At 32.0% G+C, this 25,753-nt stretch overlaps 6 protein-coding genes across 10 annotated transcripts in view; 5 read left to right on the plus strand and 1 right to left on the minus strand.

Moving 5' to 3' along the window:
* LOC108691388 (ceramide synthase 6) overlaps positions 1–1,921 on the plus strand; it is a 4,692-nt gene extending 2,771 nt beyond the window's left edge. The window contains exons 4-8 of the mRNA XM_018199116.1: positions 295–407; positions 495–825; positions 898–1,016; positions 1,098–1,242; positions 1,357–1,921. Coding sequence (XP_018054605.1) covers positions 295–407; positions 495–825; positions 898–1,016; positions 1,098–1,242; positions 1,357–1,479 — 831 coding nt within the window. The 3' untranslated portion in view covers positions 1,480–1,921. The remainder of the gene's footprint in view (positions 1–294; positions 408–494; positions 826–897; positions 1,017–1,097; positions 1,243–1,356) is intronic.
* A 1,341-nt stretch (positions 1,922–3,262) lies between these two features.
* Positions 3,263–6,973, plus strand: LOC108691385 (1,4-alpha-glucan-branching enzyme). Its single transcript, XM_018199111.1, has 11 exons — positions 3,263–3,492; positions 3,579–3,749; positions 3,854–4,023; positions 4,113–4,354; positions 4,424–4,633; positions 4,719–5,026; positions 5,124–5,324; positions 5,413–5,765; positions 5,909–6,093; positions 6,209–6,500; positions 6,583–6,973. Exons 2-11 carry the CDS (start codon positions 3,637–3,639, stop codon positions 6,588–6,590), a joined length of 2,082 nt encoding a protein of 693 aa, XP_018054600.1. The 5' UTR covers positions 3,263–3,492; positions 3,579–3,636; the 3' UTR covers positions 6,591–6,973.
* Positions 6,974–7,158: 185 nt separating this feature from the next.
* Positions 7,159–8,196, minus strand: LOC108691389 (uncharacterized protein C19orf52). The gene is made up of 3 exons (XM_018199117.1): positions 7,886–8,196; positions 7,698–7,799; positions 7,159–7,589 (listed from the first exon to the last, which is right to left on the minus strand). Exons 1-3 carry the CDS (start codon positions 8,028–8,030, stop codon positions 7,168–7,170), a joined length of 669 nt encoding a protein of 222 aa, XP_018054606.1. The 5' UTR covers positions 8,031–8,196; the 3' UTR covers positions 7,159–7,167.
* A 2,680-nt stretch (positions 8,197–10,876) lies between these two features.
* On the plus strand, positions 10,877–12,342 carry LOC108691360 (polycomb protein eed-B-like). The gene is made up of 2 exons (XM_018199064.1): positions 10,877–10,950; positions 11,037–12,342. The coding sequence occupies exon 2, from the start codon at positions 11,049–11,051 to the stop codon at positions 12,324–12,326; it is 1,278 nt and encodes a 425-aa protein (XP_018054553.1). The 5' UTR covers positions 10,877–10,950; positions 11,037–11,048; the 3' UTR covers positions 12,327–12,342.
* Positions 12,343–13,942: 1,600 nt separating this feature from the next.
* On the plus strand, positions 13,943–15,567 carry LOC108691371 (protein canopy homolog 2). The gene is made up of 6 exons (XM_018199078.1): positions 13,943–13,958; positions 14,137–14,350; positions 14,455–14,542; positions 14,683–14,798; positions 14,996–15,202; positions 15,274–15,567. Exons 2-6 carry the CDS (start codon positions 14,342–14,344, stop codon positions 15,478–15,480), a joined length of 627 nt encoding a protein of 208 aa, XP_018054567.1. The 5' UTR covers positions 13,943–13,958; positions 14,137–14,341; the 3' UTR covers positions 15,481–15,567.
* Positions 15,568–16,093: 526 nt separating this feature from the next.
* The window catches only part of LOC108691395 (EH domain-binding protein 1), a 13,510-nt gene continuing 3,850 nt past the window's right edge, over positions 16,094–25,753 (plus strand). The window contains exons 1-18 of one of the 5 annotated variants that reach the window (XM_018199130.1): positions 16,094–16,878; positions 17,389–17,596; positions 17,667–17,848; positions 18,101–18,312; positions 18,478–18,613; positions 18,844–19,074; positions 19,390–19,579; positions 19,706–19,872; positions 20,006–20,228; positions 20,383–20,553; positions 21,362–21,448; positions 21,616–21,729; positions 21,824–22,024; positions 22,185–22,334; positions 22,515–22,732; positions 22,849–23,037; positions 23,121–23,245; positions 23,612–24,658. In XM_018199130.1, the coding sequence (XP_018054619.1) occupies positions 16,775–16,878; positions 17,389–17,596; positions 17,667–17,848; positions 18,101–18,312; positions 18,478–18,613; positions 18,844–19,074; positions 19,390–19,579; positions 19,706–19,872; positions 20,006–20,228; positions 20,383–20,553; positions 21,362–21,448; positions 21,616–21,729; positions 21,824–22,024; positions 22,185–22,334; positions 22,515–22,732; positions 22,849–23,037; positions 23,121–23,202 (2,865 nt within the window). In that variant the 5' untranslated portion in view covers positions 16,094–16,774 and the 3' untranslated portion in view covers positions 23,203–23,245; positions 23,612–24,658. Of the gene's footprint in view, positions 16,879–17,388; positions 17,597–17,666; positions 17,849–18,100; positions 18,313–18,477; positions 18,614–18,843; positions 19,075–19,389; positions 19,580–19,705; positions 19,873–20,005; positions 20,229–20,382; positions 20,554–21,361; positions 21,449–21,615; positions 21,730–21,823; positions 22,025–22,184; positions 22,335–22,514; positions 22,733–22,848; positions 23,038–23,120; positions 23,246–23,611; positions 24,659–25,753 lie in introns of those variants that run through there. The other 4 variants (XM_018199128.1, XM_018199131.1, XM_018199132.1 and 1 more) reach the window with 4 other exon arrangements.

A 25,753-nucleotide genomic window follows, 5' to 3' on the forward strand; every position in this document is an offset into this window, starting at 1 on the left:
ATGCCATCGTTGGGGATCACCGCTGACCGGCGATGTCAAGATTAATAGAAACACATAATAATTATAAATAAATGTAAATATTTCTAAATTTTAATACAATATGTATCGCATGATAGCAGATTCATGTTGACGCCTTGGGCAAGTTATGTAATATTAACGTGGCATTCAATATATTAAGAAATATCAGGAATGTTAAAAATAATATAAATAGTGTTAATTGATATATATATGTTTTCATGCACATCTACTGTTTGTTACATGAACACTTTGTAATGTATAACTATATGTTTTAAGATTTTGGCATTGGCTAAACAATTAGATTGGTCTGAAAGGCAAGTAGAGAGGTGGCTTCGGTTGCGTCGTTCTCAGGACAAGCCGTCTACTCTTACAAAGTTCTGCGAAAGTTGGTTAGTCATCGTCTTAATTCACTATTTCGTATCGTACATAAATATTACATTGACAAATCATCATACACATGTATGATTTCTTTTCAGTTGGAGATGTTTTTATTATACGTATTCATTCTTCTACGGCCTTGTTGTCCTGTGGGATAAACTGTGGCTTTGGGACATAAAGTATTGTTTTTACAATTATCCCTATCATCCTGTTACTGATGATGTGTGGTGGTATTATATGATATCAATGTCATTTTATTGGGCATTAAGCTTTTCTCAATTCTTTGATGTAAAAAGGAAAGATTTTTGGCAGATGTTTATTCATCACATAGCTACAATTGCACTTATGTGTTTTTCGTGGGTTGGAAATCTAACGAGGATCGGTAGTCTAGTCTTGCTTGTGCATGATTCTGCGGATATACTCTTGGAGGTAAGAATGCTCGAAAGAGAAAAATTATATTCTATATTTTAATTTATATTTTTAATTATTTTTAATTCGCAGGCGGCAAAAATGACCAAATATGCAAATTATCAAAGACTTTGTGACTGTATATTTGCTGCGTTTACAATTCTCTGGGTTGTAACGCGTATGGGTGTGTACCCATTTTGGATAATTTATAAGTACGTATTAATATATTTAAATTTTGAGCGATTAAATGCGCAGATTATTTGATACTAATGCCAATCTATTGTATGTTACAGTACATCTATAGAGGCGCCTAAAATAGTACCGATGTTCTTCGCGTATTATATCTTTAATTCTTTATTAATTTTACTACTGTTTCTCCACGCAATTTGGACTTATTTAATCATTCAGATCGCATACCGTGCTTTCAATGCTGGTCAGGTATGTGCTGCTGATTTATATAAATTATCGCGTGCACGTTCATTGGGACATTTTTTTGATATTAATGAACACACATCTATATGCTAATCTTTTCTTCTGGAAAAACTATTACAGATGGAAGGTGATATTCGCAGTAATAGCAGCGACGAAGTATCTGACACTTCGGTCAATAATACTCCCATAAACAGTACCATAAATTACACTAACAAATCAAATTCGAAACCAAAAGCCCACTAACAAGACGCATGCCACATAGGTCTATGTTAAAGATTGATTCCAAGGTAAAAAAATTCATCCGGATGTTTAGTCAAGGCTAATCTTTCTTCCTACAAGTAAAATGAAATCTTGAATACGATTTTAATCTTGTAATCCAAGCTAACGTTAACATACCTATTTAATCTCTCATAAAATTTAAAATGTATACTTTCCTCCTATTTCCCTTTCATAAGTGTTTCTCTTAAAACAGTTCAATGCTTTGTCACAAATATTTGCTTGCGATCCTCTCAAATTTTAAATATATTTGCATTTATATATAAGAATGCATTATATACATATATAAAGACAACGAAAGAAAAAAAACAAGAGAGGATAAATCTTGAAATATCAACAATTCGTTCTCCTAATTCTAACTCCACCTTATTTAAGAATTAATTATAAGTATATATATTTCTTTTTGAACATTTCTTGAACAATTTTTAATGCTTAAGTTAAGATAAAAATGGACCAAAGCCGCCAAGACATTCGGTATCTGACCACCGTTGGGTGGTCAGAGTCTAATCGCGTAAATACTTTGAAAACTGTATTTATTTATTTTCTTATACTTTGTGAGCATTACTTAGTGATTCATAAATATAAAAGCAATTCAATTAAAAATAAATCTACTAATTACATACAATTCTCTCTTATTCTATCTCTTGATGCGGAATTAAATTGAGTTAGCGCATAAATCATAATTCACAAATTGCGACGAATTTAGCTTGAGCGCATCACAATTAATGTATTCCACGATGTCTATATATCGCTTGAGCTATTGACAAGAGCAATTTTTGCATTTGTATAAATATATATCAATGAATAAATTTACGTAAATTGTACGTTATGTACTTACGTACGAGTATTCACGAATTGTCAGTATTATTCTTACGTAATACTGGACTCGTACTCGTGTATCTCCAATAAAATTTCTTTACTGATTCTCGGATGCTCTTGTTTTTGCTTCTTTGTTTTTTGTCTCCCTTCCGATGCATATAAAAAAATAGTGTTAGACACTCCATAACACAATAGTTGTTTAAAATGTCTATCATTTGACAAACAACCAGAACTTTTTCGCTTAGTGAATGCAATTGGACGCACTCAAGTACGTACTGCACATTAAACTAGAGAGCTTCTATAATATTATATCTGTAATATTAAATCGTCGTACACAAATTGATGTAAAGAAGATGACGCATTCAATATCATTTAATAATTTAATATTTTAATAAATATAGAAACGAGAAAGTTAAATCGCTATATCATTTTACTGTGCTGTTAAATAAAATATTTTATAATTATAAGTGCGTTTAATTGATTCGATATAAGGTTCTTGTAGATGGCACTTATGTCACTATTTTTCTATTTTTTTCTCCTTTTTTCTTTATATACATGCGTATATCTTTTTTTTAAATATACACACAGAACATGCAGTTATGAAGAACAGATCTATGATGATATTTCACCACCATATCAAGACTTCAATCGCCTAATTTTTGATACTTTTTTTTTTTTCAAAAAAGATGAAACAAAATTTTCCTCAGCATGCGATGAGATAAAACCCCACGAGATAAGATATCGCTTACGATCTTTGATGCTGCAACTTTTATTATTTCCAAGTTCATTTGCAATTACAAATTGCACGCGTGATTGTGTCACTAGTTCGGTTCAGCCAACTCTGGCCAACTCTGACCCTAAACCTGAAGTTCCGCCAGGGCCGCCATGCCGCTTCGCCTATTGAGTGCTGAGTAAATTAAAAATAGTAAACATTCCGAGAATAAACATGGCGACACATGATGATGTCAAAGCTTGGAGGAGTTCCGTGCAGATTAGAAGCCGTCAAACTTATCATTCTCACGATATTACGCGATGTGCGTGTTAATGCGTGTTCGTGATTATATAAGTCGGTAGCCACGTAGCTTTTCTTTTTTTTTCTTCCTGTTATATCCGGCTGCTTATGCAATCTAAGTTCCGTTCCACATCTTCGAAGATACAGTAGTAAGTACAGTACACTTACATTCCACTGACCGACTGACGTCGAACGGAGAGGGGATCGTGACATTGATCTGACATTCAAATTTCAGCCGGTCCATGCTGCGATCACGCTTTTGTTAATTGTGCGTAAGATATCCTGATAAAAATATGGGTGGCAAATGGTCCAGCATGGATCCTTCACAAGTTGAGGTACCAGAGATAAAAACCCTCCTCGAGAGAGATCCATATCTGAAGCAGTACGAGATTGACATTCGACGAAGGTACTTTTATTTATAACAATTTTGTATATAAAGGTTATGCCTGATTTGCGATGTCCCCCCTAATTCGTTAAAAATATTCTGCTAATATTACATTACCTTTCCAGGTATGCCCTGTTTAAGGATTATGTTGAAAAAATAGAAGAAGGAGATGGAGACCTTAGGCAATTTACTACTGCATATGAGAGCTTTGGTATTCATGTCCAAGATGACAATAGTGTTGTTGCAAAGGAATGGGCACCTGGTGCGCAGGAAGTATTTCTAACTGGAGAGTTTAGTATGCATATTATTTTCTTATGATTATATTAATATATTTAATATTCAATTAGGATTATCTTTAATTAGTATAACTATTTCGTTGTATAGATAATTGGCAAAAAACTGCTACACCATATAAAAAATTAGAATATGGCAAGTGGGAATTGCATTTGCCTCCGAATGCAAATGGCAGTTGTCCTTTGAAGCACAACTCTGAAGTAAAGCTCATTATCAAAAGTCACAATAATGAGCTTCTTGAAAGATTGAGTCCCTGGGCAACTTATGTAACACAGAAACCAGATAAATCTGAAGGAACTACTTACAAACAACGTATATGGCATCCAGAAAATGTATTGGATAATTATCACTAGAAGTGCTTCTGGCATGTGACAAAGAGATTTATAATGCTTCCTTTCCAGACATACAAGTTCAAACATCCCAAACCAAAGAAACCAGAGAGTCTTAGAATTTATGAATGTCATATTGGAATTGGTACCCAGGAATGTCGCGTTGGCACCTACTTGGAATTTGCTAGGGATGTGATACCACGGATTGTAAAGCAAGGATACAACACGATACAAGTAATGGCGATCATGGAGCACGCTTATTATGCTAGTTTTGGATATCAGGTTGTGTTATTTATACACAATTGTAAAATTAATTATATAATTATGTATACAAGTGTTAGCTCTATGTCTTTTATTAAAATCAAAGGTGACTTCCTTCTATGCGGTTTCGTCTCGCTATGGAAATCCAGAAGAGTTAAAAGAGTTAGTGGATGTAGCACATCAACATGGTCTCTATGTTTTGCTGGATGTAGTACATTCGCATGCTTCCAAGAATACTTTGGACGGACTGAATATGTTTGATAGTACAGACGCATGTTTCTTTCATAGCGGTTCTCGCGGCGAACACTCGCTGTGGGACAGCAGGCTGTTCAATTACGCGGAATATGAGGTACTTCGATTCCTATTATCCAATTTGCGTTGGTACATCGAGGAATATGGTTTTGATGGATTCAGGTACTTAATTTTTTTATAAAAAGATCTAATTACAAAAGTATATGACTTTCATACATAATATAACAAATATTTTATTGAAATTGCAATAATTTGACAGGTTTGATGGTGTCACATCAATGTTGTATCATTCAAGAGGCTTGGGACAAGGTTTCAGTGGTCATTATGATGAATATTATGGTTTGAATGTTGATGTGGAGGGCATAGTGTATTTAATGCTCGCTAACCATATGTTGCATGAAATATATCCCGAAATCGTTACAATTGCTGAAGATGTTAGTGGAATGCCAGGTGTTTGCAGGTACAAGGCTTATAACTTTCGTAAATCAAAGCAGATGAAAATTAATTACATAAATAATTTTATAAATATTTCGCAAAATACCAAAAAGGCCTGTCGCTGAAGGTGGTATGGGATTTGACTACCGATTAGCCATGGCTATTCCTGACAAATGGATTAAATTATTAAAAGAAGTCAAAGATGATGATTGGAAGATTGGGGAGATTTGTTGGACACTCTCCAATCGAAGATGGATGGAGAAAGCGGTCGCTTATTCCGAGTCTCACGATCAGGCTCTCGTTGGTGATAAAACGATTGCATTTTGGCTCATGGATAAGGAAATGTATACGCACATGAGCACTTTGAGTCCACACAGTGAAATCATTTCTCGTGGCATTGCTCTTCACAATCTAATTACACTGATTACGCATGCTTTGGGCGGCGAAGCTTATCTAAACTTCATAGGTGAATAATCAACAAATTAATAATTTTAGATTAATCTCTTACTTATGTGAACAATTGTATCTCGAGATATGCATCAAAATTCATTCAAATTATGATTGAATAAAAATGTAGCAATCAGAGATACTTTGATGTATATTTTACAGGTAATGAGTTTGGTCATCCCGAATGGCTAGATTTTCCGAGAATCGGAAATGCAGACAGCTACCATTATGCCAGACGTCAGTGGAATTTAGTGGATGACGAATTACTGAAGTATAAATACATGAATAATTGGGATCGCGCTGTGAATATGCTCGAAGAGAAGTATGGATGGTTACATGCCCATCCTGTAAGTAGCTTTATAAGTTTTTGTGTTTTTGATCTGTCATTATCTAAGTGATTTTTTTTTGACAATAAAGGATTAATAAAATTTAAAGAATCAAGAATAATATTTGAATTTATAGGGCTATGTGAGCTGGAAGCACGAAGATGATAAAGTGATCGTCTTTGACCGAAGTGATCTCACATTCGTCTTTAACTTTCATCCAGTCAAGTCGTTCGCCGATTATCCGGTCGGTGTAAAAAATCCAGGAACATACAAGATCGTTTTGTGTAGTGATGATGAACAATTTGGAGGAGAATGTCGCGTAGATACGAATGTGCAACATTTTACGCAACTAGAATCATTTTCTGCATATCAAAACAAAATGATGATCTACATTCCGCGCCGTACAGCAATAGTTTACGCAAAAATTGGTAATGTATCAACGGTACAATAGATTTTATATTAATACTATTCATAGCAATTAATATTAAAATAAAACTGATTACATTTTAGATGATTAACTGCTGTCTCGTGAATGAAGACTTTGAAAATTGTATAATGATAAATCATCTATCTAATAATATTAATAAACGTAGGTATCATATATTTTTGTAAAACAATTCGATAGAATGTCTATATATTTAGGAAATTAAAGAAGAACTATAAAGAAGACTATTGAAGAAGAAAACTAAAGATTATTGCGATATAAATCCTGAAAAAGGATCTTGTGAGTACAACTAGATTTCTCTTAGAAAAGAATTATAGTAAAATGCTGGTGCATTTAACTTGTTTTCGCAGACATTATCGATCTATTCTAAGTCATTGAATTAATATATTTTGGATAAATAGTTTTCTATTGAATTTAATCAATATATTCTGAACAGAAGAGAGATGATTTGTTATGATCTCTCAATTTATTCAATTCTAACAATTGTGCCTGTATATTCACAAATATAATTTACTTACTAGATTTTATATTAAAATCTTTTGTATCCTAGTTGTTAATTTACAAATATATATAATATATACTCGTTTTTCAAAACTTAAAAAATGTATATATTTTTTTACATAAATAATACAATTGCTTCCTATCAAAATTTAACATGTTGCTGAAATAGTATCTGTATTGTTTACAGTTTCTGCAACACAGAATTCAGCCTCGTTTACATCATAATCTTTCATCTTCCTATCTAATACCCACCACTTTCCTAGAAAGCCTACATCCACTATTCTTTCATAGAAAGTTACATATCGTGGTTTTAAGTAAGGACAGACAGCCTTGTATGAGGAACAATTTTTGTCATAATTATCCAACCAAATCAGAGACAAAATTCCTAGATTTAGCCTTCTGATTAATCCTTCATTATAGCACTGTTCCAACCATTTTATGTGCTGTACAGAGACAGGATTGCGTATGGGTTCTCCTACTTGTATTAACTTTATACTGTTTTGTATCAATTGTTCCCTAAACATAGTTTCATCTGGATTGTGTCGATTAGAATAAAAACAGCTTCCTAGAACTGAAATAATATAAATTATTCTCATACAGATATATTATAATTATTACACATTATAAATATCACATCTTGAAAGTGACAATCTGCAGACACTCAAAAAACAATACGCACGTGTAATATATATTGTAGCATGTACAGGACGTTCTGTGCAATCTTTGACTACATCTAATGCGACGTCCTTGTAATCTATATACAAACCATGCCAATATTTCGCTGTAAAATAATAAAAACTATTTGCAAACATTACTTAAATAACTAGAATGTGATAATTCAACCATATATTTTGTAATATTATTTACCCCAGCGTTCGAGAAATGTGCCCTTAATTTTCTCAGGCATTTCATAATTCCTAATTTTAATGCCAATCTCATTAAATTTGGATGTCAGTGGCCTAAAGACTGTTCTGAATCTATGAGAAAGCTGAAATATTTGTTGGGAACTCATGTCAAATCGCAGAGAATCTTGGTAATGTCACGATAAATAATAGCATTATACAATTTTATGAGCCAGCCGCTACGGTATTTAAATCGCGATAGGTTATATCCAATTATGTCATGCTGGGAACATAACATAACCGCAAATTCAACTCGAGATTGTGCGTCATCTAACGGAATTTAGTTGCAACTACGTAACGTAATATCAAATTGATTGGTTACTTGCTAGAAAATTTCTGAAGCACTTCATATGGTAACCGTGGCCATCATAGAGAGTAACTTGTTAAGGTAAATTTTCACAAGCTGCTCCACCTATATTTCTAACACCGTGATTAGCTGTCATCCGCCACTGTCATCAGCTTATAAAAGTGTCTTTTCATACCGATGCTTGATGCTCATTTTTGGCATCAAAATAATCACGATAGAAATTGGCGAATATCAAGCGTCAATTTTGATCTGTGATTTATTTTGACATTGAAAATGAATCGAGCATTAGCATGAAAAAGCACCTTAATAGATCTGTTCGCGTTGTTTGCACTTTTTGCACTCAGTGTCTTTGCTTTCTTTTAAACATCCAATTATATTTTTTCGTTTTTAATATAAACATTTTTAGAAATTTCAAATAACGCAAATAAATCTATTATCACATCGTTCTTCACAGCTGCCAGAAAATTAGGTTATTTTTTTCAATTTTGCAGTTGGCAATATTGAAATTTAACATCGGAGTAGTGAAACCGGTTCAACATATGTATCTGTTCTTTCTGGCAGTTGGATTATATACTTCTCTCGTACTTAAACTGAAATAGATATATATTTGCAGTTTGGCGAAAATGTGATAGAAGTGTAATTCAGTGCAGTACACAGAAAGAACAAGCCTTTAGCCATCAACAGTCATGGCCGAAATCTTTAAAAACGGCACGTTTCGGAAAGACGAATGTCTAATTGCTTTTATGGTGCGTCTGTGACGGTAAAAGAAAAAAGAAAGTTTTATTCACATTCCTGTATATTTCGCATATTTTTAGGAAGTGATAACCGCGGTCTTAGGATGCTACGTAAGATTTTTTTGTGGACTTTCAACCTTAAGATGGTTCTTTAGTAAAAATTGAATTACCATAGAAATGTCCTTTTTTTTTATATAATGAAGTTGTAGTATTGAAATTGCTGTGCAAAATTCTACAGCAAATTAATGATGAAATAAAAGAAAAAAAAGTTGAAATTGTATCCTTTCATATAACTTAGTGACAGATAAGACTTGCAGACGCTTCTTTGATTAATTGTACATAAATGTTATCATAGACTTTTCTAAAAAATGAGATTATAATAGTTTAAAAAATTATGATTTTAATGGTCACAAAAAAGTAATGAGTCAACGGCTAATCTGGAAAGATATTTATATGCCTAAACTTGCATTTAAATTTAACCTCAACAAATAAACATAATCTCATCTTGTTTTTATAAAGATGTAATTAATAGGCCTCTTGATTTACTTTTATATGTTCCATACTATTTCATTAAGATATACACATAGTTTTAATGTGTTATCTAAATTATACAGATATTTGTAATTTTGGATACATCTGATGAAGCATCTCAAATTTTTGGCACTTACTAAAGAACTATCTTAAAGGAGAAAAAGCAGCTTAGCAATTGTTGTAAAATAAATTGAATCTATATTAGAAATGTATAAATCATATTCAAGAATTTTACAACAATTGCAAAACTGTTTTTTTTTTTGCTGAACGTAGTCCTTGTCTCTGTGTCTGTTATTTATAATTTGCTAATTTGTTATTTGTATTTACTTTTTGTTAATCATAATTAATAAAATGTTAATCATAATTAATAAAATACAAATGCATGTAGCTTTGATTTTCTGGTGTATTAAGATATAACCATGTGGAATTGAATATAATCTGTATAATATGTCTGATATCCAAAGCATAATTTAATTTTAATTTGTTTTGTCATTTTGTGTAAGTACATGGTATATTATTTTATAATTTATTTTTTTTTGTTATATCAACAAGCAAACTAATAAAATAAGTAAAAAGTATAGACAAAGAAAATTATCTTCTTGTGCTTTATATTATAATTTATTGGATATTGTGTACATCAGCAGTGTTAAATATATAACTGTATAGTAAATATATTTATTATATTTAAAACATCTTTTTCCAGATAGTAGGATCAGCTGAATTATGTCAGAAGATATCAGAGGGCTTATATTTAAGTGCAAAAGAAAGGAAATGGCAGATATCTATCCATCAGTGTGAATCTATTACAGATGTGAAAACGAGAATAGATATCTCTGTAGATTTTATTATTTTTCCTTTTGACTTAAGAGCTTCACACACCTTATTAGAAGTAAGTCGCTCGCAAATAATTTTTAATGTAATCTTTTTATCATATTAAACTCATTATCTTTAGTTATTTATTAATTATTATTAATTAATAAAATAATAATTAATAATTATTGATCTCTATTATTATTAATAATGTTTTAGATAGAAGCTAACATAGCCAGAATAGATGAATATTATGTACTGTCTGGTGCAGTTTGCATAATAAATTGTAATGGAATATCCAATGTTATGGGATTGATTCATAAGTCAAAGAAACTTTGTCACGATTATAATATTCGTTTTCTCTCTGCTAATATTTCTGTAAGTTATATTCAAAGCTATCTATCTACACACACACACACACACACACACACACACACACACACACACACACACGTACAAATTTTACAAATTATAATTCATATAGTTCAAAATATACTTTTTATTTTAGAATATGCAAGCTTGTGTCTCTTTAGGAAGCAGAATTCTAAATATAACAGAAGGAATATTAGGATTAAACAGTGGTGTACCAGTTATTGGAACTGTTGGACAATAGAACAAGATTACAGAAATAGTAAGGTGTTATATAAGGTGATTTGCTAGTAATTCACATATATTTTTTTTCAAAAATTATATATTAAAATATCATTGTTAATAATATTGTTTAAATTATTAAGATCAATATCAAGATGAAAAAATCAAGTGGTAAGACATACGCTTCCAGCCAAGAGGACAGCGAAAATGATAGTGATGTGACAGAATGCAGCATTGGAAGTAATTCCACCGCCGGTACTCATCGCAGCGACACGCCCACTCGTAGCGCCCGTTATAAACGAAAAGGTCGTCGCAGGAGTAAGACAGCAAAGTACAAACCTTGTACAGACAAACCAATGTACAAATTTTGCTGTAGTGTCAAGGAAGATCACGGGCAGCCCTTATTTGGCGTACAATTCAATTATCATTTGAAAGAAGGCGAACCGTTGATATTTGCCTCTGTGGGTAGCAATCGCGTAAGCATTTACGAGTGTCAGCAGGGCGGAAATATACAGCTACAACAATGTTACGCCGATCCAGACACAGAGGAGAATTTTTACACATGCGCGTGGACATACGACGACTCTGGGAAACCTTTGCTAGCTGTAGCAGGATCCCGTGGAGTTATCCGAGTTATAAGTCCTGCGACAATGACTTGTATCAAGCATTACATCGGTCATGGGCATGCAATAAATGAGTTAAAGATTCATCCGAGAGATCCGAACATTCTATTATCAGCATCGAAAGATCACGCTCTGAGACTATGGAACATCAAAACGGATGTGTGTATCGCGATTTTCGGTGGCGTGGAAGGCCACAGAGATGAAGTCCTGAGCGCTGATTTCGACATAAAAGGTCAAAGAATCATATCATGCGGAATGGATCATGCTCTTAAGTTGTGGTCTTTGGAGAAACCAGACATGCAAGACGCGATAAAACAGTCCTATCATTGCAATCCCACTCGCAATGGCAGGCCCTTTGATTCAATACTGCAACATTTTCCAGATTTTACCACTCGTGACGTTCATCGAAATTATGTGGACTGCGTGAAGTGGTTCGGCGACTTTATCCTGAGCAAATCCTGTGAAAACTGTATTGTATGCTGGAAGCCAGGTAGACTTGAGGACTCGCAATTGCGCAATGGAGAAACGAGTGCGACGGTTTTACACCGTTTCGAGTTTAAGGAGTGTGACATTTGGTTTATACGCTTCTCAATGGATTTTTGGCAGCGTACGATCGCGTTAGGGAATCAGGTCGGTCGCACTTATGTTTGGGATTTGGATGTAGATGAACCTGGGCAAGCACGCTGCTGGTCTCTTCAGCATCCCCGTTGCACCGTACCGATTCGCCAAACTAGCCTAAGTCGAGATGGCTCCGTGTTATTATGCGTTTGCGACGACGCGACAATCTGGAGATGGAATCGCGATCATTAACTCTATTCAAATTCATTTTATCACAATTAAAAAGACGTGCCTTTTCATGTATAAGCTGTATTAAATATTTGTGCTTTTTATAGCAATTATCATTGATGAATCTAGGTTAAACTATTTATCATTGATGAATCTAGGTTAAATTATATCAGTCTATTAGATTAATTTGAAATCAAGTGCGAATTCACTATATGCACACTATATATATATGTGTACAATAAAAAAAATTCGCATTTCTAATGAATTACCAAATGCATAATACATTTTTAATTCATAGACTGCTATCCGACATAGCTAGTTTTATAGTTTATAAAAGAAAATGATTAAACTGTAATAAACTTAAAAAGTATTTTAGAATTATAAATGAATGAGATTATAGAAAATAGAAAATCGTTCTTTGCAAATATAGAAAATTGTTTTTTAAATATCTTTGCAATGTATTACAAATAATATTTATACAAACAGATTAAATCTTTTTTATGATTTCCACAGATTTTAAAACCTGTCCTGAAGTGACGAACTGCTTTTAATGTAATTTTTGCGCGCTAAATGTAATTAAGTTTAGATCTAAATATGCTAATCAGATGCAAGAGCTAATCACTAAGCGCTCAGTGAGAGATTGTAGTACTACTGAATGTACCCAATGTAGTCGCCAAGCGATTGAATATGATTGATTCTCATTTGTAGAACCAATCAATTACGTTTAATCCGGGAGCGTCATTTTGCCGTACTCTTTCGTTTTCTATTTATATCTTTCAATTTATTGGCACTATTATATAAATGTTTACCTTTATGTAAATGTTTGTTAATGTTTTTTCGTATAATTTGCGAAAATAGATGACGTAAACATATCTTACGACGTAAGCTAGATGACGTAAATTTATATCTACATAAAATTTGATATGTTTGTAACGATCGATCTAAAAGACCGTAACTCGCGCGCTTACTTTAGTGTTTGTCGTTTTCGCCAGTCTCATTATTATATTTTTATAAATAAAAAATAAAATTATAACTTTCTCACATTATTTCATTAGATATCAATAATTTTAACAAATAAAAAATTAAAATAAAGATATTGTATAAATACAATTATTTTCAATAATTATTACTGAAAATTGTTCCTTTGTTTTTAATTAAGATTAATATAAAGCATTATCGAACGTTTTTTTATTAATTATTATTTATAGTAATTATAATCATATATGTATTCTAGTTATAATACATATATGCGAAAATACATTTCGATCAGGACCGCGCCTACTTCCGAGTTAATGACATGTTTCTGCATATGAATCCCATTTGGAAATCGAGATAGACAACAAAAAGTTGTTCAACAAAGGAAACAAAATGGTTAGCAATAATTATATGATAGACGAATGAATAGAATAAAAAAAAATTATTCATTTTTGTGTGTCACATTGTATTAAGTGTGGGAAAAAGTTCGTGGCGTTTTTCCCATTAGATGGCATTAAAAAAACGCCACGAATTTTTTCCCTAATATATTATTCTTTCTTTGAAAGAATAATGTATGCTTCTCGTGTTTTTTTTTTCAACAATAATGAGAGCTCGATATAACTCGATTTTCAACAATCGATTCATTTTTCAGAAAACGATCACATACATAGCGAGATTGAGGTAAGGTTAAGTCGTACATATATATCTGTCAGCACTTTGAAATATCGTTTTTGTATTTTTGTATAATAATAACATTAATAAATATTGTCTGTAATATTATTAGGACTGAATTGCAAGTATTATATTTATTATTTCGATTATTTCGATGTAAAAGTGATTTTTAATAAAATCATTTAAGGTTAAACAGTTGGTATTACCGGAATTACACGTTGCGAACTGTTATTCGTTTGTACAAAGATTACGATATAAATATTTTACACATCATCAACGCGAGACTAGAAGATGTACATTACACGTGTTGCGTGCTGCGATACTAAAAATTTTAGATATATTATTGTGGAAAAAATATAACTAAACAATTATTGTAACCTGTTCAATTTTCAATGCACAAGGTAAGATATTCTATTTGAAATTCTTTATGTAAGAAAAGTTGCAAAGTATAAGCATGTTTACTTTTTGTGAAGGATTTCATACAATTGGAAATTTACATTTACAGATGAGAACTTTACTATTTTTGGGTCTATTTTTTATAATTGTTGCAGTGGAACCTAAAGAAGTTGATTTAAAGCATTTGAAATGTTTAGGTGAAAATCAATGTTAATTTCTATGATATTTTAATATATCTATGATAATTCTATTTTAATAATAATCATAAATTATAATAATTATTATACCTATTATAAATTTTATATACTATACTATTATAAATTACTATACCTTATAGTTTGTAGGGCAGCTATGAATGAATTGGAAAACGAGGTTCTAAAAGCCAATCCAAATAAATTAGTTGATGTAGGCAATTTTAGAATGGATGCTGATGGGAATACTATACATAAAAAGGTAAAAAGATGAAAATAAATATCAAGAAAAAATAGATCATTAGTATTAAATTAAGAATATTTTTGCTGCTTTTATGCACTTATAAATCCATTCCCTAGTTTCAATTTACCTACACAACAGAGTTCTCTTTTGGATATCTTTTGGAGAATTGTGTTGTATAGATTTTTAATATAAAATTCGATATTTATTATTTTAAGGTGCCGTTAGGTCGATCTGAAACACATATTTCGATTTTGCTGGACAATATTTGTGAAAAACTGTCGGATTACGTTAGAGCAACAAGAAAGTCTGATAATCAATTAATGATCTTTAATCTTATGTCTCCATCAGGTGGTATGAATCCTATTATGAGCGAAGTAGATATAATTCAAGATGGTGATTTAAATAAGAGCCTCGAGCATTATGTGAGTGCTATTTATTACGTTTTATATTTGCTGAAAGTGCTTTGTCATTAATTTGAGTTAATCGTTTTCAGTGCAGCACTGTAGTGGAAGAATTTGAAGAAGATATAGTGTCATTGTATGTTGATGGCATATCCAATAAAAAAAAAGAACTTTGCACAAAGATCTCAAATATTTGCAATGAAAATTATGCCGATGAGGAAGACGATGATTATAGTGATAATGAAGTAGATAATGATAATTATGATTCAAGTTTTGACATAGATAGAGACGAATTATAAATTGGAATAATTTTTACAGAAATATTATTTATATGCATAAGTAAAAAGAAGCAGAAATAGTTAAAATAAATATTGTATAAATATAAATATCTAGTGATTTTTATTTTGTAAAAAAATTTTATAAATAATTTTTTTTTTTTTTTTTTTCAAATCTTTCGCATGCATTATACAATTATTAGTTATTCAATATTTTATACTTATCTCAAATGTTAATTAAATGCTATTTGCTATGTGAAATATGCAGCAGTGTAAAAGCGTTGCAAAGATTAGTAGATTTTTTACATTTTAAAAAATATTTATAATAACTGTAAATATGTTATATAGTAATTTGAGTCAAAATTATGAGTAAAATAGAAGAATTAAATGTTTTTGAAATATCGATAATTTTATCATTATCGTCCATGATCTAATCTTCTAATCAAATTTTTCCTACCTCTCACTTTCACCGCAATCGCTGTGTTCAGCAAAGAAAAATAAATTTGCAAGATGTTATAAAATTCTTTAATTATGATTGGTTATATATTTAGATCCAGCAAGGAACTACCGGCAAGAATCAATAATATTAAAGAATATTTTTTGAACGCAGTCAATGTTTTCGTGTTTTAGCGCGTGAATTTTTCAAAGCCACGCGGGTTTCTATAAGACCGACAAATGCAAATTTCGAAGATAGACCTGACAGACAACGTTAACAACGGTCTCCTCTTTTCCAAGAGAGAAGCTCATCAATCGTCAAGATTCAAGTATCTCGAGTCTCTCACTCTCGCTTGACTTCTCATCCAAAGGGGACGCGATTTAGAAGCGATCTGGTGAGAGTGAGAACCAGTGAGAACTTTCGTAAGTCCGAGGTCAGCTCGTCAGCTGTCTTGACGTATTTCGACTTTCGACGCGTGTGCGTGCATTCGTGCATGTTGTGTATGAACGTACGCATGGACAAGTGACATGACAGTCGATTCGTTCCAGGAACATTGAAAGCGTTCGTGCGTGAGCCGTGGTGAACCGAGAGGAAGACTCATCCGTCCGTCCGTCCGAACATATGATTGTAGCTCTGCCGAGGGCGCACGTCGTGGAACGTGAACGTCGTCGGTTTCCGGGAAGCGTGATCGTTAGTCTTCCATATCCCACCGCGGCCGATCTTAGTCCACGATCCGATCGCGCGTTCGACTCACGGTCCTCGCGGAAATGACAAAGCGCGCCTCGCTCGCGCGTCAGCAGTGAGGAAGAGAATTCGTTCGCGGACAAATAAATCCCGGACGAAGAAGTCCCGAGCGAAAAGAAGCGGAGCGCGGCTGCAAACATGAGTTCCGTCTGGAAACGCTTGCAACGGGTGAACAAGAGAGCAGCCAAGTTTCAGTTCACTGTTTCTTACCACGAGGTCACGTTAGAAACGACGACAAAGTGGTGAGTGACGCCGATTCATTCCTGGCCGAGCGAGAACTTCCTTTCGCCGCGGTTTTCTCAAGTGAAATGAAATCTGTTGTTCGAACAGGAACTAACATCAATATCTTTTCGTTTATATGAAAATCTCATAACTGTCGTCTGCTCTTGAAAAACAGGAACAGTTGTTGTATTTTACAAGAAAGTGATGGACATTTTTGTCTCTTGGAATAAATATTTTGGAAAAAAAATTAAGCGATATATATGCAAATGTAAATTACTGTCTTGCGTTTAGATTTGCGTTAGATTTTTATACGCATTGTGTTGTGTTATAGAAAATATGTTTATGTTTATGACACAATTTAGATTTATGATATCTTTTAATTATATATGTACATTTTGAAAAAATATATGTGTGAAATAACTATTAATTTAATAAGACATAATTTTTTAAAACAATTTTGTAGAAATATTATATTAGCATATATGTATTCTAGCAGAGAATAAATATACAAAGATAATAACATTTTCTAGGAAGCCAAACAAATTGAGCGTTGTTTGGACAAGACGTAGTAGAAGAGTCAGTTCAGAACCCTTAGACTGGGAGCCATGTTTAAGTGATCCTTTGAAGGGTGTCATTAGCTGGGCAGTCCCTGACAATCATACAGTTTCCGTAACACTGTTTAAAGATCCACGGACACATGAACTGGAAGATAAAGATTGGACATTTGTTATCGAAGATGTGAGTACAGCATACTGATACATTCGCAGAAGGACGTAGCACAATGGTATATTGTTCTACTCTCGAACAGGTGTCGTCGACAGGAAAGAGACGTCATGTGGCTGCCACTAATATAAATATGAAAAAATATGCAACTTTAGAATCTAGTCAGCAACAACTTAAATTGGACTTGAAGCCAACTTCTAAAAAGATTGTTAGCGCTACACTAGAATGTACTTTGTCATGTGTATTTTTACGAGAGGGCAAGGCAACGTAAGTGTGTAGTTTAATTTCATTGACATACTGCTAATTAATTTCATAAGCTAGGTAATAATACTTGTCCTTTATGTAGCTATATTTAAATATATTTTAAATAGGATAAACATTAAGTAATGCACTTTAGAGGCAGATTCAACAGATGCTGAATCTGTCAATAGATTATTTTAATCTGAAAATGTCATTGAAGTATCAGTTTATTATATTTGAATTTGTTGATAAATACTTATTGAATAATTATTTTTCTAGGGATGAAGATATGCAAAGTATGGCTAGTTTAATGTCGGTTAATAATAACAGCGACATTGCGCCATTAGATGATTTTGATAATGAAGATATACCTGAAGATGTTGAGGAAGTGTCGGTAAAAAATTTGGACGAGTTTTTAGATATTTCCGCTCAACTTGATCTAATGACGAGCAGTCTTACTGAAAGTGAATTACCCAGCACTCCTATAAGTGGTGAGTGTTGATCCTTGCTTTTTATTGAAACTGTGTCCACAAGTATATACATTGAATATAAAATATGTAATTGCTATCTTAACTCTCTAACTTGTTGCTTTATTAATTTTATTATAATTTATGGAATCAAATTTACTAATAGAATATATAATGTGTATACAATAGTGGCAAGTTTATCAAAGGATGATACAACTCCTGTAAATGATGGCGAGCATTTTATACGCGACATTAGTCTAACAGGAATTGGAGACTCTCTAAAGGAAAAATCACCCGTAAAAGACAATGTTGCCATTGAAAATGAGTATGTACAATTACAGTATTATATTTTACAAAATAGCGTACGTGTGTGAAATATGATATTAGAATTGGTACAATATATAATTGGTACAATAACTTTAAATATTGTTTTCACAAATAGTTTATTATGCAAAAAGGCACTTATTTTTTTTTATAAGAAACAAGAATGATTACTTTGTTATTATTCTATACAATGTAATAAATAATGTAATTGCAAATTCAATATCTTTGTAGCAAAAACATTGAACACAGCATATTGAGATTGCCGCTGCAACCATTGGATCTTAAAAAGAATGACGCAAACGTTCCAAGACTGAAAGAAATTACTCCCGGCCAAGATTTATTAGAATGGTGCAAAGAAGTTACAAAGGATTATTCTGGTGTTAAAGTCACTAATCTAACGACATCTTGGAGAAACGGAATGGCGTTTTGTGCAATTATTCATCATTTCAGACCTGATCTGTTGTAAGTACTCTTACAAGGTTGATCGAATGTCGTAATTATACTAAAGTGTTTCATTCTTCGCGCTACTTTTTCTGGGAATAAAATGTCAATAGACATTCTTGGCGATATGCCAGTTATTTTATTCGCGTATTCCATTAATAAACACTTTGAAATCGCCATTGTCTTACGTCGAACCAACTCGTGCCAACACTTTGACGATTATTTTTGATACTGGAAAGGTCGACGCATTTGTGTATTTATAGTCGCACATGCAACAGACGTTTGATTGCGAGTTTCTTGATCAAATTGAATAATATACGAAATAAAAACTTATAGAGACATCGATTCCCTATTGCCGCACGATGTAAAAGGCAACTGTAAGAAAGCGTTCGATGCAGGTGAAACTCTGGGCATACCCAGAGTTATTGAACCGGCTGACATGGATATATTAACGGTACCTGATAAATTAGCTGTGATGACTTATTTATATCAATTGAGAGCACATTTTACCGGCCACGAATTAGAGGTAATTTAACGAAAATTTTTTTATGTAATGACTTTATCCAATTATTGTGGTCATTTTTTTCCTTTTTGCGTATATAATATAGATAGCATATAATTAATAATATATTACTGTTTTACCAAAATTTAGGTACATCAAATAGGTAAAACAACGGACGAGTCCTCTTACATGATCGGCAGATTTAATACGGACAACAATACTGACGTGAGTGTTCAACTGTTTGGTCAAGAGATTATTAATTTACGGAAGAAGGAACAGATCGAGCAAAAAAACAATAAAGCGGAGAATAACAGACGGTAAATATATGACATTTTATAATCTATCAAATTCAATCAAACCAAAGTATATTTCTACAACAATTCAAGCCAAAGTATATTTCTACAACAATTTATCAAAAACAAAATTAGAAATTGTGATTCACTCTCATAGGTCGAATCCGTTTGATAACAAGAAGGATGACATATGCATCGATTCGTTAAAAAACAAGCTGCATTTGAGTCTGAACACGGACAATCAGGATCACGATCAATGCAACAAAGATAAATCGCCATCCAGCGTAAAGGAGGTCAAGGACATTATATTAGCCAGCTCAAAGAGCATTCTAGGCAAGGTGTTATCGCCGACCAAAGAAAAATACTCGTCGAGAGAGAAGGTACGTAGAAACTACACGGACTGAGTTCGAGTCAATTTCGATCGTTGCGATTATTCCCGAGAATTGTCTAGACAAACGTCGCGTATAATATCCGACGGAATTTGCGCGCAAATTTTTTTTCGTTGTGAGGAAATGAAATACCAATTTACCGCAGAGCAAGTCTCCCCCGAGAGTGCAACAAGCGCAGCAACGTCCGATACTTATGACACGCCGACAATTAACCGATCCGTTCGGCTCCGATGACGAAGAGGAGAACATACAGATAATCGACGACAAATGGTCGCAATCGATCTCACTTACCAAATCGCAAAGTCCGGTCCGTGATGTCAGTATATACGAGATTGCGCAGACTGTCGCTTTTTATGCATTTCTTCTGTTATATCTTCTCGCTGCATTAACAATAAATCCATAACGCGCACTGTTACATTCTCCTTCTGTTGTTTCTTTCCATCGGCGAATTATATCAAAATGCATTGTCTCAAGGTCTGTTCTTTTACTTTTTATTTATCATAAGCGAACAGATTGCGCTTTGTGACGGAATTACGCCTATATAATACACACATATAACTGCATGTAAATATGCATGAGAATTCGTGCATAATAATTCCGCAACGCACGTAGACTTATACGGCTGTTCCATAAGCTTTGGCTTTAAAATTTCTTTAGCGTATATTTAATTTAATTTTTTAATAAATTTTAATGTGTTCATAACTTTTTAAATTATCAATATGTTTGAAAATTCTGTAAAAAGAAGTATCTCTAAGAGATAGGAATCTCACAAAACCTTGCTCTTCTAACAGAGTGTCAAATAATAATATCAGGAAAAGTCATAACTTGTTTTAGTAATATTTAGTTTTTTTTTGCGGATTTCACTTTTTTCTTAATATAACGCGTTTTTAGGAATAATATAAAAATTATTATATGGTAATAATATTTAATTACAAACTTGTAAATTTGACAATTTTATGTGACATAATTATATTGTTGGTTTAACAATCTGCATTTATTTATTTTTTACCATGACATTTTTTTACCCTGAAAATATTGATCTCAATCGTATGTTTATAAAGAAGCTTTGCAACAATATTATGACGTAACAAGGCTATGTAAACGTATAGGACGATTTTTTGTAGGACTCGGTAAACTCTGACGATAGAGGAAGTCGAGGTAGTTCCGAATGTCAAGGTGCATCGCCGCCATATGGAGAACAACGATCACATGTAATTAACAATATATCTGCTATTAATATTATGTCGCTTTTAATGTTATATCATATCAATGTACCCCAGTAGCAACGAAACTAAAGTCATTCAAAATAAACAAAAATTTTATTACGAATACTCAATTGTTGCACAATGGTTCATATTTCTTATCTCTTTTGTATTAGCCGTTAGTTAGTCGGCACGATGAATTGCGAGAGCGAGCGAGACAACTCTTGGAACAAGCCAGGAATCAAACGAAGTCATCCGGATTTGTTTCTGCTGCTATCAGTCCTGTTGAGGTTCTACAGTTTTATTCACATTAAAGAATTAATCGAGTATTTCTCAAGGAATGAGCGTCTATGTGTATGTAATATATTTTGTAATATATTGTAGACACAGAATGATGACGAGAGGCAACAGAACTTGCGAGAAAGGGCGAGACGCTTGATTGCGGAAGTTAAAATGGGCGTTGCTGTGACTCCAAATCAATTGAATGATGATAACAATAGTGACAGACGATCGATAGACGACCAGAATAATAGTCCTAGACGCAGCATTACGCCATCGACACCCAGTGATCGAATCAGTATAAAGGTACTGCGATATAATTTACTTTTTTACACAATTATGTAATAAAACGATAAATTATTAGAAGTGGGAAAAAGTTCGTGGCGTTTTTTTAATGCCATCTAACGGGAAAAACGCCACGAACTTTTTCCCTAATCTCTCATACCTAATATAACTAATTTTTTAGTCTGAGTACAATGGAAATATACTGGGAAATTCAAGTATGATAGATGGAGAAAAGAAAACTGGCTCTCCTTTGTATTCTTTCTCCAAAATTATTGAAAGAATCTCGCCCGATAAAGGAAGTCCCGATAGAACTCCGTATACACTTCGCGGGGTATGTTAACTTGCATTATTAATTTAATTTTGGTTGGACATTAATTTTATTATATTTGCATTGCAATTTTACTAGGAAATGAATATTATTATTATATATACTTTAATTTTAATATAAGGAAAGAAATTGTGAAACAAAAGTATTTTACAATGACGATTTATTTTTAATTCGATGTTCTAGTTGGGTAAAGACATGACATCGTATATTCAAAATGAGCTTGAAGCACTTGAAAGAGAGCAAAATCAGATTGACATTCAAGCTGGCAAACTTGAAAAGCAATTGAGAGCAGCCATGGAAAGCGATAACGAAGATGAAACGGAAAGACTGATGTCTCTATGGTTTACTCTTGTTAACAAAAAAAATGCTCTCTTAAGAAGACAAATGCAACTAAACATACTGTAAGCGATTCATTGATTCAGGCATGTTATTATGTATTTTTAATTTTTATTAAAAATGGAATAGGATGATATTATAATAATCTTAATTTAATGAGAATGGAATTTTTTATCTTTAGGGAGAAAGAAGATGATTTAGAGCGAAGATTTGAGCTCTTGAATCACGAATTAAGAAGCATCCTTGCAGTGGAAGATTGGCAAAAGACACCAGAGCAAAAAATGCGTGAAAATTTATTGTTGGAGGAATTAGTATCTATTGTAAACAAAAGGGATGAATTGGTGCATCATCTCGATACACAAGAGAGAGCGTAAGTGTATAATAAATAGATATGACTTGCGCGCTATTATTTGTCTAAAATTATTAAATTTTTCTTTCCCGAATAATTTTTAGTATTGAAGATGATGACGAAATAGAGCGTGATTTATCTCGCGCTGGACTAGCTCAACGAAATAAAAATTGCGTTGTGCAATGAAAAGTTAATTATTTATCGTGTTTTTCCCAGAACTATTATGAAGGTAAATTGTTTATATTACATAACATATTTTGAAAAATGGAAAAATGAATAATTAATACAATCCAATTTATTATTTTTTTTATTATTTCCAATTTATTATTTTAAGATTTCCATTCACATTTTATTTATTTTTTCATTAATTCTAATTTATTTTGTTAAATAAATTTTAAATTAAATTTTTTTATCTCTGTTTTATTAAATTTACTATTTTTATTAATAAACTTTCTGAAAAATAGATTAACAGATAATTGTTAATAAAGGACAATTTATATTAAACTTTTTTTTATTTATATATCGCGTCTTCTATTTTTCAAAAAATTTTTTATAAGAAATAATATACAAAAATACGATTTTTTTTACATTTCAGGCATGACCCATGTTGTTGTGAAGTTGTCAAAAAGCCGACAAAATTAGATGTTGAAGAGTCAAGTGTGAACTTTCATGCTTTACAAACAGGTTATTTTTAGAGACTTATTTTTTATTATGCATTATAGATTACTTCATCAAAAGATAGATCAAACAAATTTTTCTATTTCTTTTGTTTTTAATATAAGTTCGTCGATTCACGACGAAAGAAAAAACGCAATTAAACTTAGACACTCAAATTATTAGATATAAATGGTTTTTTGTATATTATCGAGCATAATATCGATTATATAATGTAATGAAGCATTTTATGCTTCAAGTGAAATGTTGCGCGTTAATAGTTGCGACTGTGTGCAAGTATATGACATGATACGTAACTATGGAATACGGAATCATGCAAAACAGTTTACGAATCAGTAAGTAGATGAAAAGAGGTATACTTTTTCTTCCTCGAATAAAATAAAAATGAACGCAAATGCAAAGAAGTTCGAAAAGAATTAGATAAAAATATATTTTAGCAAGATTCAAGATCTAATTACGGGAGCTACTTAGTGTTATATATTTTAAAAGATTTTGTTTATACATATATAAATTAGCTGATTCAAGAAAGTATAAATTGAATGCAGTTCTTTTATGCGAATGAATTTTAGACATTTGATTTATGTGAAAAATTATTTTGAGACTTAATTGCTAAGAGATTTAATATCGGAAAGCCAAAGAAAATTAAAGCAGGTTGTTACGCAAGAACATGCGAGAGATATGAAGAGTAATTTAGTAAATGTATTTCGTAATTATCGATCCAAATCGATTCACGGAAAATTAATTATGAAACTATTGCGGAAAGTGGAACGCGTGGCTATAGTTTTCGTATTTGCATCAGTTGTTCTCATCGAGCATTCGCATGTACTCTATTTGTGCCATACGAACGAATTGATATACTTTTTACATCCTATTTGACGAATTTGTACAAATGCGTTAAAAACAAATTCGCTAATCTTATTGACGGTATGAGATTTTAAAAAGAAACCGTAATAAGATTAATTTTTACTAAGACTAATTCTTATATGTGGTATCATATATCTGCGTGTAATAAGAATATTATGTTGGCTATAACTTTTTATAACAAAATGGTGCATTATATTTAAATGTTTTGACTAACAATAGTAAAGAAAAAAAAATAAATTCTTGATAAATTCGCTCAAAAAATTTTCGGCTTAACGGATCTCGAGGGCAAGAAATTATAACGAATGTTACATTCGTTGTTCCGTTTGGAACGTTTTAAATGACAGAATAAATAATTAGCATCTTTTATAATTGCTACAAATATAAAATTATTGACGCATATTGTGATAAAAAGTACATTTTTGAGCACAATTGCTCCGTAAAACAGAATAGTAAAAAGTAGGATTTACCTGCTAAGAGCAATATATAAGATATAGATGTATACATTTACTTCCCATAATACAAATTTCATTATTTCTTAACTCTTTGTTCCATTGTGATTTTATCGGGTGAAATTACAAATTTAACATTTAGATAATGAAAAATGCTCTAATTTTATATATAAAGTACTCTAATTTTATATTAAAAATATCGTTTCGCTTTATTAAATATTTGTAGCATAGCAAAAATTTTCAAAATTCATAATTTTTGATGAAATTCATATGATGAAATAAAGAATTAAAAATAGAACATGTAGAAATTAGTTGTTTTACGTATGTTATATTTGACAATCACAATGAATGTCCAATTTTTTTAATACCGAACAAAGAATTAGAAATTACGAATGCGTTTCAACGCTATTATAACTATAATTTAATGCAATATAATCTTCAAAAATTGAACATATGTTGTCTCTATGTTAAATAATCTTCGTTTAAATAAATTGTAAATTTTGCATTAATATATACTAACATAAATTATTTATAATTATTATTGAAATTGTATTACATTGTATGCATCGAAGACTGTATTATAATTTACAATGTATGCATCGAAGACTGCGCGAATTCTTGAAACATTGGAACATTAATACAGTTGAGGATAAAATAATAATTAATTCGGATATATATGTGTGTATGTTTACACACACACACACACACACACACACACACACACACACACACACACACACACACACACA

This window comes from Atta colombica, unplaced genomic scaffold (assembly GCF_001594045.1).
Source record: "Atta colombica isolate Treedump-2 unplaced genomic scaffold, Acol1.0 scaffold46, whole genome shotgun sequence".
NCBI classification, from domain to species: Eukaryota; Metazoa; Arthropoda; class Insecta; order Hymenoptera; family Formicidae; genus Atta; species Atta colombica.